The 21,895-nt window shown below is 51.5% G+C and overlaps 1 protein-coding gene across 8 annotated transcripts in view; it reads left to right on the top strand.

The window, feature by feature from the left end:
• TPO (thyroid peroxidase) overlaps nt 1-21,895 on the top strand; it is a 128,798-nt gene that overhangs the window by 88,924 nt on the left and 17,979 nt on the right. For all 8 annotated transcript variants that reach the window (XM_054677661.1, XM_054677660.1, XM_054677659.1 and 5 more), the window contains one exon: nt 8,363-8,462. In XM_054677661.1, coding sequence (XP_054533636.1) covers nt 8,363-8,462 — 100 coding nt within the window. The remainder of the gene's footprint in view (nt 1-8,362; nt 8,463-21,895) is intronic.

The following is a 21,895-nucleotide window of genomic DNA, read 5'->3' as shown; positions in this document are numbered from 1 at the left end:
TGTGTTAATAGTCTGGCTTCCAGCTCTTATAGAAAAATAATTATTTACCGGACTCAAGTTACAGACAGACTTCCTTTGAGCCACTGTCATAGGGGAGTGAGGTCTCTGGAAAGAACCAAGTGCAAGGCTCAAATGCAGCAAAGGCAGCTGGGACGTCCAGCCAGGGCGGAGAGGGGTCAGTGCAAAACGCTTCATGACTCAACTGCATTAAGGAGCTTCTGCTAAACTGGAATAATAGGATTCTTGCTGAAACTCAGCTCCTCGGCGAAGGACACAAGGGCCAGGGTCAAGGCCAGTTATCAAGCAAGTGAGTCTGAAAAGAGATGGCCAGGACGCGGCTGCCTGGGGCCTTCAGAGGCTGGGGAGGCTCTTTCTGGTGCTCTCAAGCTACATCCGCTTGACTGGCACGTCCCCCACTTCTGTGTCAGACATACACCCCATCCTGTGTCAGGTGCACCCCCTCCTGTGTCAGGCACACCCCCCACCTTGTGTCAGGCGCACCCCACTATCCTATATCGGGCACATCCCACTCTCCAGTGTCAGGCACACATCCCCACCCCCGTGTCAGGCACACCCCACCAGCCTGTGTCAGGCACACACACCATCCTTTGTCAGGCGCACTGCCCCATCCTGTCAGGCACACCCTCCCACCCCCGTGTCAGGCACACCCCCCCACCATCCTGTGTCAAGCACACCCCCCTCCTGTGTCAGGCGCACCCCACTATCCTATATCAGGCACATCCCACTCTCCTGAGTCAGGCACACCCCACCCTCCTGTGTCAGAGACACTCCACCCTCCTGTGTCAGAGACACCCCCCCACCCCTGTGTCAGGCACACCCCACCAGCCTGTGTCAGGCACACTGCCCCATCCTGTGTCAGGCACACCCTCCCACCCCCATGTCAGGTGCACCCCTCTTCCTGTGTCAGGCGCATCCCCCCCACCCCTGTGTCAGGCACACCCCACCAGCCTGTGTCAGGCACACCCTCCCACCCCCGTGTCAGGTGCACCCCCCCTTCCTGTGTCAGGCGCATCCCCCCCACCCCGTGTCAGGCACACCCCCCCCACCATCCTGTGTCAAGCACAACCCCCCTCCTGTGTCAGGTACACCCCCATTCCTTTTGTTGTTGTTGTTTGTTTTTATTTCTTCTAAAAAAAAAAAAAAGTGATAAATGATGTGAAGAACGTGCAGGTTTGTCACACAGGTATACGTGTGCCATGGTGGTTTGCTGCACCTACTGACCCATCCTCTAAGTTCCTCCCCTCATCCTCCACCCCTCAACAGGCCCCAGTGTGTGCTGTTCCCCTCTCTGTGTCCATGTGAAGCAACCATTTGTTTACTTAGGGGTTGCGGAGAAATTCTTGTGGTTTTTTTTCTGGCAGTTTTTTTTTTTTTTTTAGTTTTATTACTATTATACTTAAAGTTTTAGGGTACATGTGCACAACGTGCAGGTTTGTTACATATGTATACATGTGCCATGTTGGTGTGCTGCACCCACTAACTCGTCATTTAACATTTGGTATATCTCCTAATTTAACATTTGGTATATCTCCTAATGCTATCCCTCCCCCCACCCCACAACAGGCCCTGGTGTGTGATGTTCCCCTTCCTGTGTCCATGTGTTCTCATTGTTCAATTCTCACCTATGAGTGACAACATGCGGTGTTTGGTTTTTTGTCCTTGCGATAGTTTGCTGAGAATGATGGTTTCCAGTTTCATCCATGTCCCTACAAAGGACATGAACTCATCATTTATGGCGGCATAGTATTCTATGGTGTATATGTGCCACATTTTCTTAATCCAGTCTAGCACTGATGGACATTTGGGTTGGTTCCAAGTCTTTGCTATTTTAAATAGTGCTGCAGTAAACATACGTGTGCATGTGTCTTTATAGTAGCATGATTTATAATCCCTTGGGTATATGCCAAGTAATGGGATTGCTGGGTCAAATGGCATTTCTAGTTCTAGATCCTTGAGGAATCGTCACACTGTCTTCCACAATGGTTGAACTACTTTACAGTCCCACCAACAGTGTAAAAGCATTCCTTTTCTCCACATCCTCTCCAGCACCTGTTGTTTCCTGACTTTTTAATGATCGCCATTCCAACTGGTGTGAGATGGTATCTCATTGTGGTTTTGATTTGCATTTCTCTAATGACCAGTAATGATGAGCATTTCTTCATGTGTCTGTTGGCTGCATAAATGTCTTCTTTTAAGAAGTGTCTGTTCCTATCCTTTGCCCACTTTTTGGTGGGGTTGTTTGTTTTTTCCTTGTAAATTGGTTTGCATTTTTTGTAGATTCTGGATATTAGCCCTTTGTCAGATGGGTAGATTGCAAAAATTTTCTCCCATTCTGTAGGTTGCCTGTTCACTCTGATGGTGGTTTCTTTTGCTGTGCAGAAGCTCTTTAGTTTAATTAGATCCCATTTGTCAATTTTGGCTTTTGTTGCCATTGCTTTTGGTGTTTTAGACATGAAGTCCTTGCCCATGCCTATGTCCTGAATGGTATTGCCTAGGTTTTCTTCTAGGGTTTTTATGGTTTTAGGTCTAACATGTAAGTCTTTAATCCATCTTGAATTAATTTTTGTATAAGGTGTAAGGAAGGGATCCAGTTTCAGCTTTCTACATATGGCTAGCCAGTTTTCCCAGCACCATTTATTAAATAGGGAATCCTTTCCCCATTGTTGTTTTTGTCAGGTTTGTCAAAGATCAGATAGTTGTAGATATGTGGCATTATTACTGAGGGCTCTGTTCTGTTCCATTGGTCTATATCTCTGTTTTGGTACCAGTACCATGCTCTTTTGGTTACTGTAGCCTTGTAGTATAGTTTGAAGTCAGGTAGTGTGATGCCTCCCACTTTGTTCTTTTGGCTTAGGATTGACTTGGCAATGCGGGCTCTTTTTTGGTTCCATATGAACTTTAAAGTAGTTTTTTCCAATTCTGTGAAGAAAGTCATTGGTAGTTTGATGGGGATGGCATTGAATCTATAAATTACCTTGGGCAGTATGGTCATTTTCACCATATTGATTCTTCCTACCCATGAGCATGGAATGTTCTTCCATTTGTTTGTATCCTCTTTTATTTCCTTGAGCAGTGGTTTGTAGTTCTCCTTCAAGAGGTCCTTCCCATCCCTTGTAAGTTGGATTCCTAGGTATTTTATTCTCTTTGAAGCAATTGTGAATGGGAGTTCACTCATGATTTGGCTGTTTGTTATGTTTGTTATTGGTGTATAGGAATGCTTGTGATTTTTGCACATTGATTTTGTATCCTGAGACTTTGCTGAAGTTGCTTATCAGCTTAAGGAGATTTTGGGCTGAGATGATGGGGTTTTCTAGATATACAATCATGTCATCTGCAAACAGGGACAATTTGACTTCCTCTTTTCCTAATTGAATACCCTTTATTTCTTTCTCCTGCATGATTGCCCTGGCCAGAACTTCCAACACTATGTTGAATAGGAGTGGCGAGAGAAGGCATCCCTGTCTTGTGCCGGTTTTCAAAGGGAATGCTTCCGGTTTTTGCCCATTCAGTAAGATATTGGCTGTGGATTTTTCATAAATAGCTCTTATTATTTTGAGATACGTTCCATCAATACCTAATTTATTGAGAGATTTTAGCATGAATGTTTGTTGAATTTTGTCAAAGGCCTTTTCTGCATCTATTGAGATAATCATGTGGTTTTTGTCTTTGATTCTGTTTATTTGCTGGATTACATTTATGGATTTGCGTATGTTGAACCAGCCTTGCATCCCAGGGATGAAGCCTACTTGATCATGGTGGATAAGCTTTTTGATGTGCTGCTGGATTCGGTTTGCCAGTATTTTATTGAGGATTTTTGCATCAATGTTCATCAGGATATTGGTCTAAAATTCTCTTTTTTGGTTGTGTCTCTGCCCGGCTTTGGTATCAGGATGATGCTGGCCTCATAAAATGAGTTAGGGAGGATTCCCTCTTTTTCTATTGATTGGAATAGTTTCAGAAGGGATGGTACCAGCTCCTCCTTGTACCTCTGGTAGAATTCAGCTGTGAATCCATCTGGTCCTGGACTTTTTTGGTTGGTAAGCTATTGATTATTGCCTCAATTTCAGAGCCTGTTATTGGTCTATTCAGAGATTCAACTTCTTCCTGGTTTAGTCTTGGGAGGAAGTACGTGTCGAGGAATTTATCCATATCTTCTAGATTTTCTAGTGTATTTGTGTAGAGGTGTTTATAGTATTCTCTGATGGTGGTTTGTATTTCTGTGGGATCGGTGGTGATACCCCCTTTATCATTTTTTATTGCGTCTACTTGATTCTTCTCTCTTTTCTTCTTTATTAGTCTTGCTAGCGGTCTATCAGTTTTGTTGATCTTTTCAAAAAACCAGCTCCTGGATTCATTAATTTTTTGAAGGGTTTTATGTATCTCTATTTCCTTCAGTTCTGCTCTGATCTTCGTTATTTCTTGCCTTCTGCTAGCTTTTGAATGTGTTTGCTCTTGCTTTTCTAGTTCTTTTAATTGTGATGTTAGGGTATCAATTTTAGATCTTCCCTCCATTCTCTTGTGGGCATTTAGTGCTGTAAATTTCCCTCTACACACTGCTTTGAATGTGTCCCAGAGATGTGGTATGTTGTGTCTTTGTTCTCGTTCGTTTCAAAGAACATCTTTATTTCTGCCTTCATTTCGTTATGTACCCAGTAGTCATTCAGGAGCAGGTTGTTCAGTTTCCATGTAGTTGAGCGGTTTTGAGTGAGTTTCTGAATCCTGAGTTCTAGTTTGATTGCACTGTGGTCGGAGAGACAGTTTGTTATTTCTGTTCTTTTACATTTGCTGAGGAGAGGCACACCCCCACTCCTGTGTCAGGCACACCCACCCTCTTGTTTCAGGGACACCACACCCTCTTGTTTCCGGCACACCCCACCCTCTTGTGTCAGGGACACCCTACCCTCTTGTTTCAGGGACACCACACCCTCTTGTTTCAGGGACACCACACCCTCTTGTTTCAGGGGCACCCCACCCTCTTGTTTCAGGGACACCCCACCCTCTTGTTTCAGGGACACCCCACCCTCTTGTTTCAGGGACACCCCACCCTCTTGTTTCAGGCACACACACCCACCCTCTTGTTTCAGGGACACCCCACCATCTTGTTTCAGGCACACACACCCACCCTTCTGTTTCAGGGACACCCCACCTCTTTTTTCAGGCACATGCCACCCTCTTGTTTCAGGGACACACCACCCTTTTGTTTCAGGCAAAGGATACCTTCTTGTTTCAGGGACACCCCCCCTCTTGTTTCAGGCAAAGGATACCTTCTTGTTTCAGGGACACCCCCCCTCTTGTTTCAGGCACAGGATACCCTCTTGTTTCAGGGACACCCCACCATCTTCTTTCAGGGATACCCCACCCTCTTGTTTCAGGCACAGGATACCCTCCTGTTTTAGGGACACCACACCCTCTTGTTTCAGGCACACCCCACTCTCTTGTTTCAGGGACACCACACCCTCTTGTTTCAGGCACACCACACCCTCTTGTTTCAGGCACACACCCCTCTTGTTTCAGGCACACCCCACCTTCCTGTTTCAGGGACACCACACTCTCTTGTTTCAGCGACACCACACCCTCTTGTTTCAGGCACACACCCCTCTTGTTTCAGGCACACCCCACCTTCCTGTTTCAGGGACACCACACCCTCTTGTTTCAGGGACACCACACCCTCTTGTTTCAGGCACACACCCCTCTTGTTTCAGGCACACCCCACCTTCCTGTTTCAGGGACACCACACCCTCTTGTTTCAGGGACACCACACCCTCTTGTTTCAGGCACACACCCCTCTTGTTTCAGGCACACCCCACCTTCCTGTTTCAGGGACACCCCACCCTCTTGTTTCAGGGACACCCCACCCTCTTGTTTCAGGCACAGAATACCCTCTTGTTTCAGGGATACCACAACCTCTTGTTTCAGGCATACCCCATCCTCTTGTTTCAGGGACACCCCACCCTCTTGTTTGAGGGACACCCCACCCTCTTGTTTGAGGGACACCCCACCCTCTTGTTTGAGGGACACCCTCTTGTTTGAGGGTCGGAAAGCCACTCCGGCAGCAGCTGTGACCTTTGTGATGCCCCCGTAGGACATGCAGGGGCTTCAGGACCTGTCTCAGCTGGGTGTACATGCAGGGGCTTCAGGACCTGTCTCAGCTGGGCATCTCCCAGAAGCACACAGCCTTCAATCTGGTTCCAAGCGGATTTACTGGCTCTTGAAATTGAAAATGCCAAGAAACAAAAATTTGGAGCAAAGAATAAAGGAAAGTTTCTGCTGTGCGGCATCTGGCCTTCCCCCTTCCCAGGCTCGTTTCACACTTTTGGGTAAACATGGAGCTGCTTACGTCCCTGCTGTGGGTCTGCCGTTTGCTGGTGGGAGGTGGGCTTCAATCAGATGCTCACCACAGCCCAGGACGTGGCTCCTCTCACTCAAGGCTCTGATGTCAGATGCCTGGCTTTGCTGGTTTTTGAAGTTCCACAGGTGGCCCCTCCAGCCCAAGTTTCTCAGAACCAAATCCAGCCGGAAATGTCAAACACCAATTCCAGAATGAATTTCCACGGCTGCCCTGTCCTGACTGCCCTGACCTGGCCTGTGCTTACCTGGAATTCCCACCCAGGCCTCGATCAGCTCAGCCTTCCCCGCACCCCCAGCCCCAGCTGCACAGGCGGAGCCCCCACCTCTAGCAGCCATGGGGGTGAGAGCGAGTAGCAGCGGATGGAAACATGAACCCAGCCTCTTTCTGGATGCAGGAGGAGCGGCGTCCCACAGCCAGCAAGCAGCTCTGCTCCCCATGGGCTTTTAGCAAGAGGCTGGTGTGCTCAGGTAGCCCTGCAGACTCCCCTGCGTCTGTGAGAGGTGGCAGGAAGGAGATCCTGGAGGCGGGAGGATGGTTAGAGGAGCCCAGGAGGAAAAGTCATGAGGTGCAAAGGCTAAGAGGACAGGATCGTTTTGGAGAAACAGTCAGGATGTGCATTTAGCGTTTATTCATTCATTCTTGTATCCAACAAATGCTTGCTGAGTGTCCAAGACCCATGCGAGGAAGACAGCCACGGACACCACCTGTGTCTGGGCTGGGAAAGACCCATGATAGGAAGACAGCCATGGACACGACCTGTGTCTGGGCTGCAAATGAGACACACCTGCAAATCATGCCCAGGTGCTAAGTGGCACAGGGAACCGCAGTCACCCACAGACGCATTCATCACCGACTTTAAAAAATCCAGTGTGAGAAACAGAACCAAACCAAGCACCCATTCCCCCAGCCGCTGCCTCTGTCTGGTACCTGAATGTGCTCTCCTAGCCCCAGAGCCTTTCTTCAACCACACGTGATGATGTTTATCCAGGGCGACCCATGTTTGTTTAAAAAAAAAACGCTGATTGGTAGTATTTAAATTCTTATTTAAAAGTCAGTTTTCGTTTCATCTTGGATTTCTCCTCGGCCACCTCGAATGGGTATCCAAACAGAAAAGTTGGTAATAAAACTGTGGTCAAAGGAGCTCTGAGTTCAGAGCCGCAGTGGCCCCAGGCTGGCAGCTCCTCGCAGAAAGCACAGAAGCCAAGGGCTGGAGCCCAGGAGCCGTTACTCAGTCCCCGGCTTTTTCAGATGAAGACACAGGTCCAGGTGGGAGGCACTTCCTCAGGCCCCTCACCAGATGCTCTGGGGCCGGCTCCTGGGCTGCCTCTCTCCTCTGTCCCGTCGGGCCTGCACTTCTCTGTCTGATTCCCACCAACCTTGTTCGGTTTCTTTCTGGAATGGGCTGATGAGACCCAGGATGAGCTCCAAAATCTGCTGCCATCCCTTACCCCCGTCCCCCCAGGGCTCCAGCTCTGCAAGGTGCTGTCCACCTTCCTTCAACCAAGGTTTCACCTCCAGGAGGCTTCTGGGAAAGATAAAATGCAGCCAAGGGCAAAACCTCACAGCGTTACACCGCATCCCTTACAGCCCACCTTGCGAACCTTTCCCGCCCCGGTCCGAGGCCTCCAGGGCTCCCTGGGTCCTGTGGTCCACTCCGAGGGCACTGAGAGCCCTCCCTGGTTTGGGCAGCAAGGTGTGCTTTCTGTCCTGCAGGACAGCGTCCATGCCGAACCCACAGTGAGGTTCCATAGAGAGAGCTAACTTCTCTGCCCTGTGTCCCCTGCTGGCTCTCCCCACACACGTCACATTCGGGTCCGGACTTAGTGGTCTAAATGGCTTTTCTGGGCAGATAAATGTCCCTCCCTCCCTGCGTCATGCTGTGGGGTGAAGGCCACTGGCCCAGGACAGGGTATGGCCCAGACTCAGGCAGGACAACCTGGCTGGCCCAGGCCCTGGAAGGTTCTTCTAACCAGGCCTCTTTCTGTGCCCCAGACTCCGGGAGGCTCCCTCGGGCGACTTGGATCTCCATCTCGCTGGCTGCTCTGCTGATCGGAGGCTTCGCAGGTCTCACCTCGACGGTGATTTGCAGGTGGTAAGTCCTTCACTTTTTGACTGTTACTTAGACACAAAGCAATCTCCTTTCCTCTGGACATGGCTGCAATGAAGCTGCTTTATTTTCCTGAAGCTAACACAGGTTACTGGTATCTCAAAGGCATTGATCTCAGAGCTATTTTGTACAACGTAATAGACTCTCCGGATCTTTCATTATGCTTTAAATAATGAAAGTGGAGCGATCATTTGTACACCTTAGGTGGTGTCAGGTATCTGTGGACGAACATTCAGCAATATGGAACACTTTTCTAACGTTAAATGATTGCATTGAAGTCGTCTCTTGTTAGGAGTAAAGATTCTTACAAAAGTTTCTCAGAGAAAAAAGGTCATCCATGAATAAAAAGTTTTATTCTTCAGTTTTATTCCCTCCCTTGAGGGCAGAAATTGGAAGTTGAACTTTCATGTTAAAAATGGCGCTGCTGTTGAAAGACTCAGACCCGCACCTGAGAGGCCCTGCCCTGTGAGAGTGCTCTCTGCAGAAAGAGCCCCTGGAGGCTTCCTCAGGCGTGGCAGCTGGTCCACGTCCCTAGCCCTGAGGAAGCGGCTCTGCTCCTTGCTGCTGCCTCTCACCTTGCTGCTGCCTCTCACCTTGCTGCTCTTGAGCACCAAACTCCTTGAGCATCCCTTCCATTTTTAATGCACAATTTTTCATTTTATATAGACAGTATTAAAAATAACAGCAAACACTATAAGAAGTCATTGCAGGCCCAGGCTGGGCACCCAGGGCCATGCCCAGGATACCTGCAAATAGAGGCCACAGTTTCTCGGCTTCTGCTCTCCCTGAGTGCCAGGCTCCCCCCCCAACATGCCCTGTGCACACTCCTCCTGCAGCCAGCCCTGCCCTCTGCCAGGATGACCCCTGCAGTCGCCTTCGCCCTCCACCCCGGCCTTCAGAGCTCCTCACTGGCCGAGCCCCCAGCACCACCCCATACCACACATGTATGGATTATCCAAGCCTCCCAGCCTCACCTGATACCACATATCTATGGATTATCCAGGACTTTCCCACTCTAAGGCCATCTTCCAGGGTGTTTCTCATCTTCCCAATAATAGATACTCAACATTCTAGCAAACTTCATTTTTCTAGCAACTTCTCAGTACACTGAGGAACATCTGCCCGTTGAACAGGAAATCTTTTTCTTACAGTTTTTGCACCTCCTACAGGAACTGGTTTTTTAAAACTTGAAAGCTTAGCAACCAGATGTTACCCATGATCTTTATCGTTTCTAAAGGGCCTTGTCAAGAATCCACAGTAATGGCCTCTTTTCTGTTGTTTTTATTTTTGTAAGCACTTGTAAGGGAAGCCTCTGTACCTGCCATCTGCTCTGCATCCTGTCTCTCTGGGGCTGAGATATGGTAGTAAAGCCAGTTCCCCATTTCAGTTATTCTGCAAGGCCTCTGACAACTACTGTGGTTGACCCAGATGCCTGCATTTGATGCATGAGCTTATGGTCTATCCAGCATACAATATTTCAGTGACGTATTTCTGAGTAGCTTCATAGCTTGTAACAAAACTAACATACACCATAATTCAGAAAACTGTGAGAAATTCCTTCCAGTAGAGAGGTGATAGTAATGGCTAAAGCCATGTGTCACATGTAATGCTAAGTCATCCTTAGCCACTGTCTCCTCTGATTTTCTGATCAATCATCTGACTCAGGTGCTTGCCATGGCTTGAACTGTGCATTGCCCAGAACATATGTTTATATCCTGACCTTTAGGACCTCAGAACGTAACCTTATTTGGAACTAAGGTCTCTGCAGGTGTAATTAGTTAAAATGAGACTGTCCTGGAGTAGAGGGGCCCCTAATTCAGTATAGCTGGTGTTCCTCTAGAAAGAAGAGTTTGGACAGAGTCGTGCTGAGCAGGCGAAGGCCATCTTGACGGGAAGGCAGAGATCAGGGTGGGGTTTCTCTAAGGTGGGGCCTGGGAAGATCGCCAGCAGCCACAGGAACTGGGAGGGAGGCGGCCGGGGGAGCCGCCTGCAGGCACCTCGATGTGGACTCCTGCCTCCAGAGCTCTAGGTCATAAACTGCTGTTTAAGCAGCCAAGTCTGTGGTCCTCTGTGACTGCAGCCCCAGAAAACTTAATGAAGTGCTATGATTGTGTCCATTTTCAGTGTAGCATGTGGAGGTGGAGCAAGAGCCTGTTACTTGCTCAAAGCTGGTAGGCCCAGAGCAGATCCTTGAACCCAAGACCTGTCTGGGGCTGGAGGTCGTGCCACAGCTGCCCTGCTTCTCCTCACGAGAAGATTATATTCCACATGCCAGGGCTGTTGTTTCAAATAATCATTACCAGTGAAGATTGAATAATCACCTACTCTCTCTACAAGACACTATATTGATCTGTTTTGGGAAGAGACTACTTTAACCTTTAAATGGTGTCTCTAGTTTTAGATGGGGTAGTGGCAGGAAATATTCCCTATGTTTTATGAGTCATTTGGTCTTTAAACCTTAAAAACCTTAATTACTAATAATTAAAACCCTCAGCTAACCATGAAATAGACTAAGCAATAAAAATTGAATAGGCTGTAAGCAAATAACTTCAAATTAGCTGGTTCTGTAATTATAACTATTAAATGTATAATTGTAACAAAAACTGATACGACTATAATTTCCTATTCATAAACAATTTTGTATTTGCAAACATCCCTATAAACATCTATCACATTATCATTATGATAAATATTAGTGTCTGTAGCCCACACTCACAAGAAAAATAGCAATTTTCTTTAAGATTGACAGTCATAGATGAAATGAATACCTTTCCAAGTAAACTTGGGAGAGAAATATTTGGCTATAGTTGATTTTAGACTCTGGAGTTCTAAAAATATGCTACCAAGCAGCAATTTAGTTTGCAAAATGCCACTTAGCTGAAAGATATGAAAAAGTGGATGTTAATGTGCCATCACACGCTTGAGAACAGAGGCAGTTACAGAGTCAGAGACCATAACAGGGAAGACCCTGGGGCTCCAGGGCAGAAACATCCTGGACCAAAACCACAGCACCCCCAGACCTGTGATTAGGTGAGCTCAAAAGGTCAAGTCACTCATTCAGGAAATGTCTTCCCACCACCTACCCTGAGACCCCCATTCTGCTCCCAGCAAACGGGCTCAACACAATCCCAGCCTCGCCTCCCTCTGTGTCTCATTCTTCAGCTTTAAAAACATGATCTTATTTCCACCTTAGGGCATTATTGTGCGGTGAGGAGTAGGGAGGAGAACAGAGAGGGAAAGGAAGAGAGACAGAGACAGCGGAGAGAGACACGGGAGGGGAGAGAACCCAGCACGGTGTGGCACACAGCAGGTGCTGAGCAAACACGTTTCCTCTCCTAATGAGACAAAAGTGTTTGCTTCTCTACTCTCCTCCTCGTTTTCTACCCACCCTGCTGTCTGGGGTTTCACACTGTTTGTTTTGGTGTGATTATTATTAATGTGACAAATTGTTAATATAATTTCATGGCAAATCTATGATTCAGAGTTAACTCCATCAAACCAACTCCTCCGTCAACTTTCTTGACACTGCATTTAAAACACCTCCACGGTATTATGCTTGTTTTATTGCATTGAAATTGTTTTCACCAAGTTGAATTCTTTCTGTGCACACTTTTCCACTAAAAATTCATTCCTCAAATCAGTTCTTTGGTCCATGTCAGTTTTGCCAATTAGACCTTTCGCCATGGAGGCGTTTTCCTTTGTGGTATGATTTCTTCAGATCCGGCTTTCTTAGCTCAGCATTTTAAACTTAAATTTCATGAAGACTTTGTCTGTCTGTTGATTCTTACTGTCCAGGGAAGATGCTAAATGTGCAGTTCCAGTCCTTCTCCATTCGCTCTTATTTTTATTATTTTTACCAACTCTACTTTTCCACCATCACTTAGTTCTGCGATTTCTGAAATACAATTTTTCAGGTTTTCCTTGTCGCTGATAAACGGTGCCCTATACCTTTTTGCTGTTTTCAGTTGTATTTTATATTGATATTCCTACCTATGGTATGCATTTTAAATTCAAGAAAGTTTGAATCATTTGCATTAATTTCCAGCAAATCCATGGGAAAGCCGCGAGGTCCTTCCCTAGGATGCAGCCAGGTTTGTCCTCCATCCAGGGCGTCTAACCCTTTGTTCCCTCCCGCACCTTCCCACACTGTGAGCTGACGGGTGCTCTTTCTCTAGGCACGGCGCGGGGGCTTCCTGCCATCTCTCCTCTCTTTATCATTAGATTCGCAAGCATGCTGGAGGGAGGCCAGCTGGGACTAGGCCGAGGCAGCCATGGGGCAGTGGGCCACGGGATCCCTGTAAGCCATGGGTGACCTGGTGCCCTCTTCCCCCAGGACCCTCCTCCCCAGGGACCGTCCTCCCCCAGGGCCCTCTTTCCCCAGACCCTTGGGGCAGACAGCCTGAGTCTCTTGAGATGGAGTCTGAAGCTTCTGGTCATCTGAACTGCATGTTGATGACAGGAATTGTCTTCAGGACGTCATTAGGGAAGTCCGAGGGAACTGGCCCTTTGCTGGGGGACAGACGTAGAGTGGCCAGCCTGAGCTACACAGCATGGGGGATCCGAACCTGTTGTAGTGGAATCCCTCAGAGTCAATGCGGCGTCTGTGAGGCACTCGGGCCCCAGAGGACCTGGGGAAGGACCTGTGCTCCTTAGAGACCCACGTCCGCCCTGGAAAAGAGCAGGGGGAGCTGCTCCCAGGCTGGTCACACATGAGCCGCAGCAATGACAGCCTCCCACCTCTCAGTACCCCCGTGGCTTCAGCTAAACGCATTGTCCAGTTTCCAGCCCAGAACCCAAGCCTGGTTGCCAGGCTCATCTGCTTTCTCTGGGCAGCTCCCAGCCCCTCCCTCTGCAGCCCCACTTTCTTCACCCACTTCTGAGCAAGTATAGGTGGGAAATGTGCCTTCCTCCCTCTCCTGACCCCAGGCTGTCTACTCCACACCGGCCCTGCCACCGTGCCCTGGCAGTCTCTCTACCCCACACCGGCCCTGCCACCGTGCCCTGGCAGTCTCTCTACCCCACACCAGCCCTGCCACCGTGCCCTCACAGTCTCTCTACCCCACACCTGCCTGCCACTGTGCCCTCACAGTCTCTCTACCCCACACCAGCCCTGCCACCGTGCCCTCACAGTCTCTCTACCCCACACCTGCCTGCCACTGTGCCCTCACAGTCTCTCTACCCCACACCGGCCCTGCCACCATGCCCTCACAGTCTCTCTACCCCACACTGGCCCTGCCACCATGCCCTCACAGTCTCTCTACCCCACACCGGCCCTGCCACTGTGCCCTGGCAGTCTCTCTACCCCACACCTGCCTGCCACCGTGCCCTCACAGTCTCTCTACCCCACACCGGCCCTGCCACTGTGCCCTTACAGTCTCTCTACCCCACACCGGCCCTGCCACCATTCCCTGGCAGTCTCTCTACCCCACACCGGCCCTGCCACCGTGCCCTCGCAGTCTCTCTGATCTGTCTCCCTCTCCTGCCCCCAGACCATCTACCCCACACAGGCCCTGCCACTGTGCCCTCACAGTCTCTCTACCCCACACCTGCCTGCCACTGTGCCCTTACAGTCTCTCTACCCCACACCGGCCCTGCCACCATGCCCTGGCAGTCTCTCTACCCCACACCGGCCCTGCCACCGTGCCCTCGCAGTCTCTCTGATCTGTCTCCCTCTCCTGCCCCCAGACCATCTACCCCACACCGGCCCTGCCACCGTGTGATGCCCAGCCATTCCCACTTCTTGGCTTTTATTCAAGCCTCAATCTCTCCATAGAATACTCCCTCCTTATCATCTCAACCTGGCTTCGAATGTTCAAGTCTGACACATTGCAAAGGCTACACCCAAACACCACCCACTGTGTGCAACCTCCCCAAATCCCCCCCCACTGTCTGCAACCTCCCCAGACCCCCACTGTGTGCAACCACCTCAAATCCCACCACTGTGTGCAACCCCCAAATCTCCCCCACTATGAGCAAAACCCCAAATCCCCCCACTGTGTGCAACCTCCTCAAATCCCCCCACTGAGTGCAACCCCCCCAATCACCCCCACTGTGAGCAAACCCCCAAAACCCCCACTGGATACAACCTCCCAAAATCCACCCACTGTGTGCAAACCCCCCAAATCTCCCTGACTATGACCAAAACCGCAAATCCCCCCACTGTGTGCAACCTCCTCAAATCCCCCCAATGTGTGCAACCCCCAAAATCCCCCCCACTGTGGGCAACCCCCCCAAATCCCCCACTGTGTGCAACCCCCCAAAACTCCCCCACTGTGAGCAAAACCACAAATCCCCCCAGTGTGTGCAGCCTCCTCAAATCCCCCCACTGTATGCAGCCTCTCCAAATCCCCCCTACTCTGAGCAACCTCCCCAAATCCCCCCACTCTGTGCAACCTCACCAAATCCCCCACACTGTGTGCAACCTATTCAAATCCCCCCACTGTGACAACCTCCACAAATCCCCCTATTGTGTGCAACCTCCTCAAATCCCCCCCACTGTGTGCAACCTCCCCAAATCCCCTCCACTGTGTGCAACCTCAAGTCTCCCACTGTGTGCAACTGCCCCCAAATCCTCCCAGTGTGCGCAACCTCCCCAAATCCCCCTACTGTGCGCAACCTCCTCAAATCCCCCCAACTGTGTGCAACCTCCCCAAATCTCCCCAGTGTGTGCAACTTCCCTAAATCCCCTAAACTGTATTCGACCTCCCCAAATCCCCACCACTGTGTGCAACCTCCCAAAATCCCATCAACTGTGTGCAACATCCTCAAATCCCCCCAATGTGTGCAACCTCCCCAAATCCCCCCCACTCTGTGCAGCCCCCCCAAATCCCCCCGCATTGTGGGCAACGTCACAAAATCCCCCGATGTGTGCAACCTCCCCAAATCCTCCACACTGTTTGCAACCTCCCCAACTCCCCCTGACTCTCTGCAACCTCCCCAAATCCCCCACACTGTGTGCAACCTCCTCAAATCCCCCCATTGTGTGCAACATCCTCAAATCCCCCGACTGTGTTCAACCTCCTGGAATCCCTTCACTGTGTGCAACCTCCCCAAATCCCCCCACTGTGTGCAACCTCCCCAAATCCCCCCACTATGTGCAACCTCCTCAAATCCCCCCACTGTGAGCAACCTCCTCAAATCCCTTCACTCTGTGCAACCTCACCCTATCTCTCCCACTGTGTGCAACCCCCCCAAATCCCCCCACTATGTGCAACCTCAAATCCCCCCACTGTGTGCAACCTCCCCAAATCCCCCCACTGTGTGCAACCTCCCCAAGACCCACCACTGTGTGCAACCTCCCCAAATCCCCACACTGTCTGCAACCACCCCAAATCGCCCCCACCGTGTGCAACCACCTCAAATACCCCCACTGTGTGCAACCGCCTCATATCCCCCCCACTGTGTGGACCCTTCTCAAATCCTCCCTCCAATGTCAGCAACCTCCTCAAATGCCCCCACTATGTGCAACTTCCCTAAATCCCCCAACTGTGTTCAACCTGCCCAAATCCCTCCCACTGTGTGCAGCCTCCCCAAATCCCGACTCTGTGCACAAAATTGCCCCCACTGTGTGCAACCTCCTCAAATCCCTCCCACTCTGTGCAAACTCCCCAAACCCCCACACTCTGTGCAACCGCCCCATATCCCCCGCACTCTTTGCAACCTCCCAAAAACACCCCTCACTGTGTGCAAACTTGCCCAATCACGACACTGTGTGCAATCTCCCCAAATCCCGCCCACTCTGTGCAACCTCACCAAATCCCCCCCACTCTCTGCAACCTCCCCAAATCACCCCCACTCTCTGCAACCTCCCCAAATCAACCCCACTCTCTGCAACCTCCCCAAATCCCTCACACTGTGTGCAACCTCCTCAAATCACCCTGCTGTGTGCAACCTCCTCAAATCCCCCCACTGTGAGCAACCTCCTCAAATCTCCCCACTGTGTGCAACCTCCCAAAATCTCCCCTATTTTGTGCAGCCTCCTCACATCCCCCCACTGTGTGCAACCTCCCCAAATACCCCCCACTGTGTGCAACCTCCTCAAGTCCCCCACTGTGTGCAACCCCCACAAATCCCCCCACAGTGCACAACCTCCTCTAATCCCCTCACTGTGTGCAACCTCCACAAATGCCCCCCACAGTGCGCAACCTCCTCAAATCCCCCACCACTGTGAGCAACCTCCTCAAATCCCCCCAACTGTGTGCGACCTCCCCAAATCCCCCCACTGTGTGCAATCTCCACAAATCCCCCTACTCTCTGCAACGTCCTCAAATCCCCCACACTGTGTGCAACCTTCTCAAATCCCCCCACTGTGTGCAACGTCCTCAAATCCCCCCACTGTGTGCAAACTCCTCAAATCCCCCCACTGCCTGCAACCTCCTCAAATCCCCCCACTGCCTGCAACCTCCTCAAATCCCCCCACTGCCTGCAACCTCCTCAAATTCCCCCACGGTGAACAACCTCCTCAAATCCCCCTACTGTGTGCAAACTCCCCACATTCCCCCCAGTGTGTGCAACCTTTTCAAATCCACCCACTGTGAGCAACCTCCCCAAATCCCCCCACTCTGTGCCACTTCCCCAAATCCTCACATTGTGAGCAACCTCCCCAAATCCCCCCACTGTGAGTAACCTCCTGCAATTGCCCCGCACTGTGCAACCTCTTCAAATCCCCCCCACAGTGCACAACCTCCTCAAATCCCCCCCACTCTGAGCAACCTCCTCAAATACCCCACTGTGAGCAACCTCCTCAAACCCCCCAACTGTGCGCGACCTCCCCAAATCCTCCCAGTGTGTGCAACTTCCCTAAATCCCTCCAACTGTGTTCAACCTCCCCAAATACCCCCACTCTGTGCAACCTCCTCAAATCCCCCCCACTCTGTGCAACCTCTCCAAGTCGCCCCTACTCTCTGCAAACTCCCCAAATCCCCCCCACTCTGTGCAACCTCCCCAAATCCAACCCAATTGTGGGCAACCACACAAAATCCCGACACTGTGTGCAACCTCACCAAATTTCGCCCACTCTGTGCAACCTCCCCAAATCCCCCCCAACTCTGTGCAACCTCCCAAAATCCCACACACTGTGTGCAACCTCCTCAAATCCCCGTACTGTGTGCAACCTCCTCAAATCCCCGTACTGTGTGCAACCTCCTAAATCCCCCCACTGTGTGCAACCTCCTCAAATCCCCCCACTGCGTGCAACCTCCTCAAATCCCCCCAATGTGAGCAACCTCCTCAAATCCTCCCACTGCGTGCAACCTCCTCAAATCCCCCCAATGTGAGGAACCTCCTCAAATCCTCCCACTATGTGCAACCTCCTCAAATCTTCCCACTATGTGCAACCCCCTAGATCTCCCCCACTGTGAGCAAAAGCACAAATCCCCCCACTGTGTGCAACATTCCTCAAATCCCCGCACTGTGTGCAACCTCCCCAAATCCCCCCACTGTGTACAACCCACTGAAATCTCACCCACTGTGAGCAAACCCCCACATCCCCCCACTGTGTGCAACCTCCTCCAGTCCCCCCACTGTGTGAAACCTCCCCAAATCCCCCCACTGTGGGCAACCCCCCAAATCTCTCCCACAGTGAGCAGAACCACAAATTCCCCCACTGTGTGCAACCTCCACAAATCCCTCCAATGTCTGCAACCCCCCAAATCCCCCCATTGTGAGCAACCACCCCAAATCCCGCCACTGTGTGCAACCTCCTCAAATCACCTGGTGTGCAACCTGCTCAAATCCCCCCACTGTGTGCAACCTCTTCAAACCTCTCAACTGTGTGCAACCTCCTCAAATGCCGCCCTCTGTGCAACTTGCCCAAATTCCAACTGTGTGCAACCTCCTCAAATCCCTCCCACTCTTTGCAAACTCCCCAAATCGCCCCTACCTTGTGCAGCCTCCCCAAATCCCGCCCACTCTGTGCAACCTCCCCAAATCCCCCACACTGTGTGCAACCTCCTCAAATCCCCCCACTGTGTGTAACCTCCTCCAATCCCCCCACTGTGAGCAACCTCCTCAAATCCCCCTACTGTGTGCAACCTCCTCAAATCCCCCACTGTGTGCAACCTCCCCAAATCCTCTCCACTGTGTGCAACCTCCTCACGTCCCCCACTGTGTGCAACCCCCACAAATCCTCCCAGTGTGCGCAACCTCCTCAAATCCCCTCACTGTGTACAACCTCCCCAAATCCTCCCCCACTGTGTGCAACCTCCTCAAATCCCCCGCCACTGTGAGCAACCTCCTAAAATCCCCCCACTGTGAGTAACCTCCTCAAAACCCCCCAACTGTGTGCAACCTTCCCGAATCTCCCCAGTGTGTGCAACTTCCCTAAATCCCCCCAACTGTGTTCAACCTCCCCAAATCCCCCCACTGTGTGCAACCTCCCCGAATCCCCCTACTGTGTGCAGCCTCCCCAAATCCCCCCCCCCACTCTGTGCAACCTCCTCAAATTCCCCCTACTCTGGGCAACCTCCCCCTATCCCTCCCACTGTGTGCAACCGTGCTAAATCCCCCCACTATATGCAACCTCCCCAAATCCCCCCACTGTGTGCAACCTCCCCAAATCCCCCCACTGTGTGCACCATCCCCAAATCCCCCCACTGTGTGCAACCTCCCCAAATCCCCCCACTGTGTGCAACATCCCCAAATCCCCCCACTGTGTGCAACATCCCCAAATCCCCCCACTGTGACAACCTTCCCAAATCCCCCCACTGTGTGCAATCTCCCCATATCCCCCCATTGTGAGCAACCTCCCCAAGTCCCCCCACTGTGAGCAACCTCCCCAAATCCCCCGTGTGCAACCACCCCAAATCGCCCCCACTGTTCGCAACCTCCTCAAATCCCCCACCACTCAGAGCAACCTTCTCAAATCCCCCCAATGTAAGCAACCTCCTGAAATCCCCCCCGCTGTGTGCAGCCTCATCAAATTTTCCCACTGTGTGCAACTTCCCTAAGTCGTCCAACTGTGTTCAACCTGCCCAAATCCCTCCAACTGTGTGCAGCCTCCCCGAATCTCCCCCACCCTGTGCAACCTCACAAAATTACCCCCACTGAAACCTCCTCAAATCCCTCCCACTTTTTGCAAACTCCTCAAACCCCCCACACCGTGTGCAACCTCCCTAAATCCCCACCAGTCTGTGCAACCTCCCCAAATCCCCCCACACTGTGTGCAACTACGCCAAATCGCGCCACTGTGGGCAACCTCCACAAATCCCGCCCACTCTGTGCAACGTCCCCAAATCCCCCCCACTCTGTGCAACCTCCAAAAATCCCCCACACAGTGTGCAACCTCCTCAATTCCCTCTAGTGTGCGCAACCTCCTCAAATCTCCCCCACTGTGTGCAACCTCCTGAAATCTCCCCACTGTGTGTAACCTCCCCAAATCCCCCCACACTGTGTGCAACCTCAAGTCCCCCACTGTGTGTAATCCCCCCAAATCCCACCACTGTGCGCAACCTCCTCTAATCCATTCACTGTGTGCAACCTCCCCAAATCCCCCCCAATGTGTGCAATCTCCTCAAATCCTCCGCCACTGTGAGTAACCTCCTCAAATCCCCCCAGTGTGTGCAACTTCCCTAAATCCCCCCAACTGTGTACAACCTCCCCAAATCCCCCAAACTGTGTGCAACCTTCCCAAATCCCCCCAACTCTGTGCACCCTCCCCAAATCTACCCAACTCTGTGCAACCTCCTCACATACCCCCCACTCTGTGGAACCTCCCCAAATACCCCCTACTCTCTGCAAACTCCCCAAATCCCCCCCATTGTGGGCAACCACACCAAATCCCGCCACTGTGTGCAACCTCACCAAATTCCCCCCATTCCGTGCAACCTCCCCAAATCCACCCCACTCTGTGCAACCTCACAAAATTCCCCATACTGTGTGCAACCTCCTCAAATCCCCCCGACTGTGTGCAACCTACTCAAATCTCCCCACTGTGTGCAACCTCCTCACATCTCCCCACTGTGAGCAACCTCCCCAAATCCCCCTACTGTGTGCAACCTCCCCAAATCCCCCCACTGAGTGCAGCCTCCCCAAATCTCTCCCACTCTGTGCAACCGCCCCAAATCATCCCCACTCCGTGCAACCTCCTCAAATCCCCCCACTGTGTGCAACCTTCTCAAATCCCCCCACTGTGTGAAACCTCCCCAAATCCCCCCCACCGTGTGCAACCTCAAGTCCCCCACTGTGTGCAACCGCCCCAAATACCCTTACTGTGTGCAACCTCCTCAAATCCCGTCACTGTGTGCAACCTCCTCAAATCCCCCTATTCTGTGCAACCTCCTTAAATCGCCTCACTGTTTGCAACCTCCTCAAATACCCCCAATGCGTGCAACCTCCTAAAATCCCCCAACTGTGAGCAGTCTCCTCAAATCCCCCCACTGTGTGCAACCTCCTCTAATCCCCCCACTGTGAGCAACCTCCCCAAATCCCTCCCACTGTGTGCAGCCTCCCCAAATCCCGATGCTGTGCAACCTCGCAAAATTGCCCCCACTGTGTGCAACCTCCTCAAATCCCTCCCGCTCTGTGCAAACTCCCCAAACCCCCCCACTCTGTGCAACCTCCCCATATCACCCCCACTCTGTGTAGCCTCCCGAAAACACCCCTCACTGTGTGCAACCTCGCCCAATCACGACACTGTGTGCAACCTCCCCAAATCACCCCCACTCTCTGCAACCTCCCCAAATCCCCCACACTCTGCGCAACCTCCTCAAATCACCCTACTGTGTGCAACCTCCTCAAATCACCCCCACTGTGTGCAACCTCCGCAAATCCCCCCACTGTGTCCAACCTCCCCAAATCCCCCACACCATGTGCAACCTCCTCAAGTCCCCCACTGTGTGCAACCCCCAAAAATCCCCCCACTGTGTGCAACCTCCTCAAATCCCCCGCCACTGTGAGCAATCTCCTCAAATACCCCACTGTGAGCAACCTCCTCAAATCACCCCCACTGTGTGCAACCTCCGCAAATCCCCCCACTGTGTCCAACCTCCCCAAATCCCCCACACCATGTGCAACCTCCTCAAGTCCCCCACTGTGTGCAACCCCCAAAAATCCCCCCACTGTGTGCAACCTCCTCAAATCCCCCGCCACTGTGAGCAATCTCCTCAAATACCCCACTGTGAGCAACCTCCTCAAATCCCCCCAACTGTGTGCGACCTCCCCAAATCCCCCCAGTGTGTGCAACTTCGCTAAATCCCCCCAACTGTGTTCAACCTCCCCAAATCCCCCCCCACTGTGTGCAACCTCCATAAATCCCCCGCACTCTGTGCAACCTCCCCAAATTGCCCCAACTGTGTACAACCTCACTTACCCCCCACTCTGGGCAACCTCCCCAAATCCCCCTGACTCTCTGCAAATTCCCCAAATCCCGCCCCCACTCTGTGCAACCTCTCCAAATCTCACCCCATTGTGGGCAACGACAC

This window comes from Pan troglodytes, chromosome 12, assembly GCF_028858775.2.
Source record: "Pan troglodytes isolate AG18354 chromosome 12, NHGRI_mPanTro3-v2.0_pri, whole genome shotgun sequence".
NCBI lineage: Eukaryota > Metazoa > Chordata > Mammalia > Primates > Hominidae > Pan > Pan troglodytes.
Note: the sequence above shows the minus strand (reverse complement) of the source record. Positions and strands in the feature narration are given on the sequence as shown.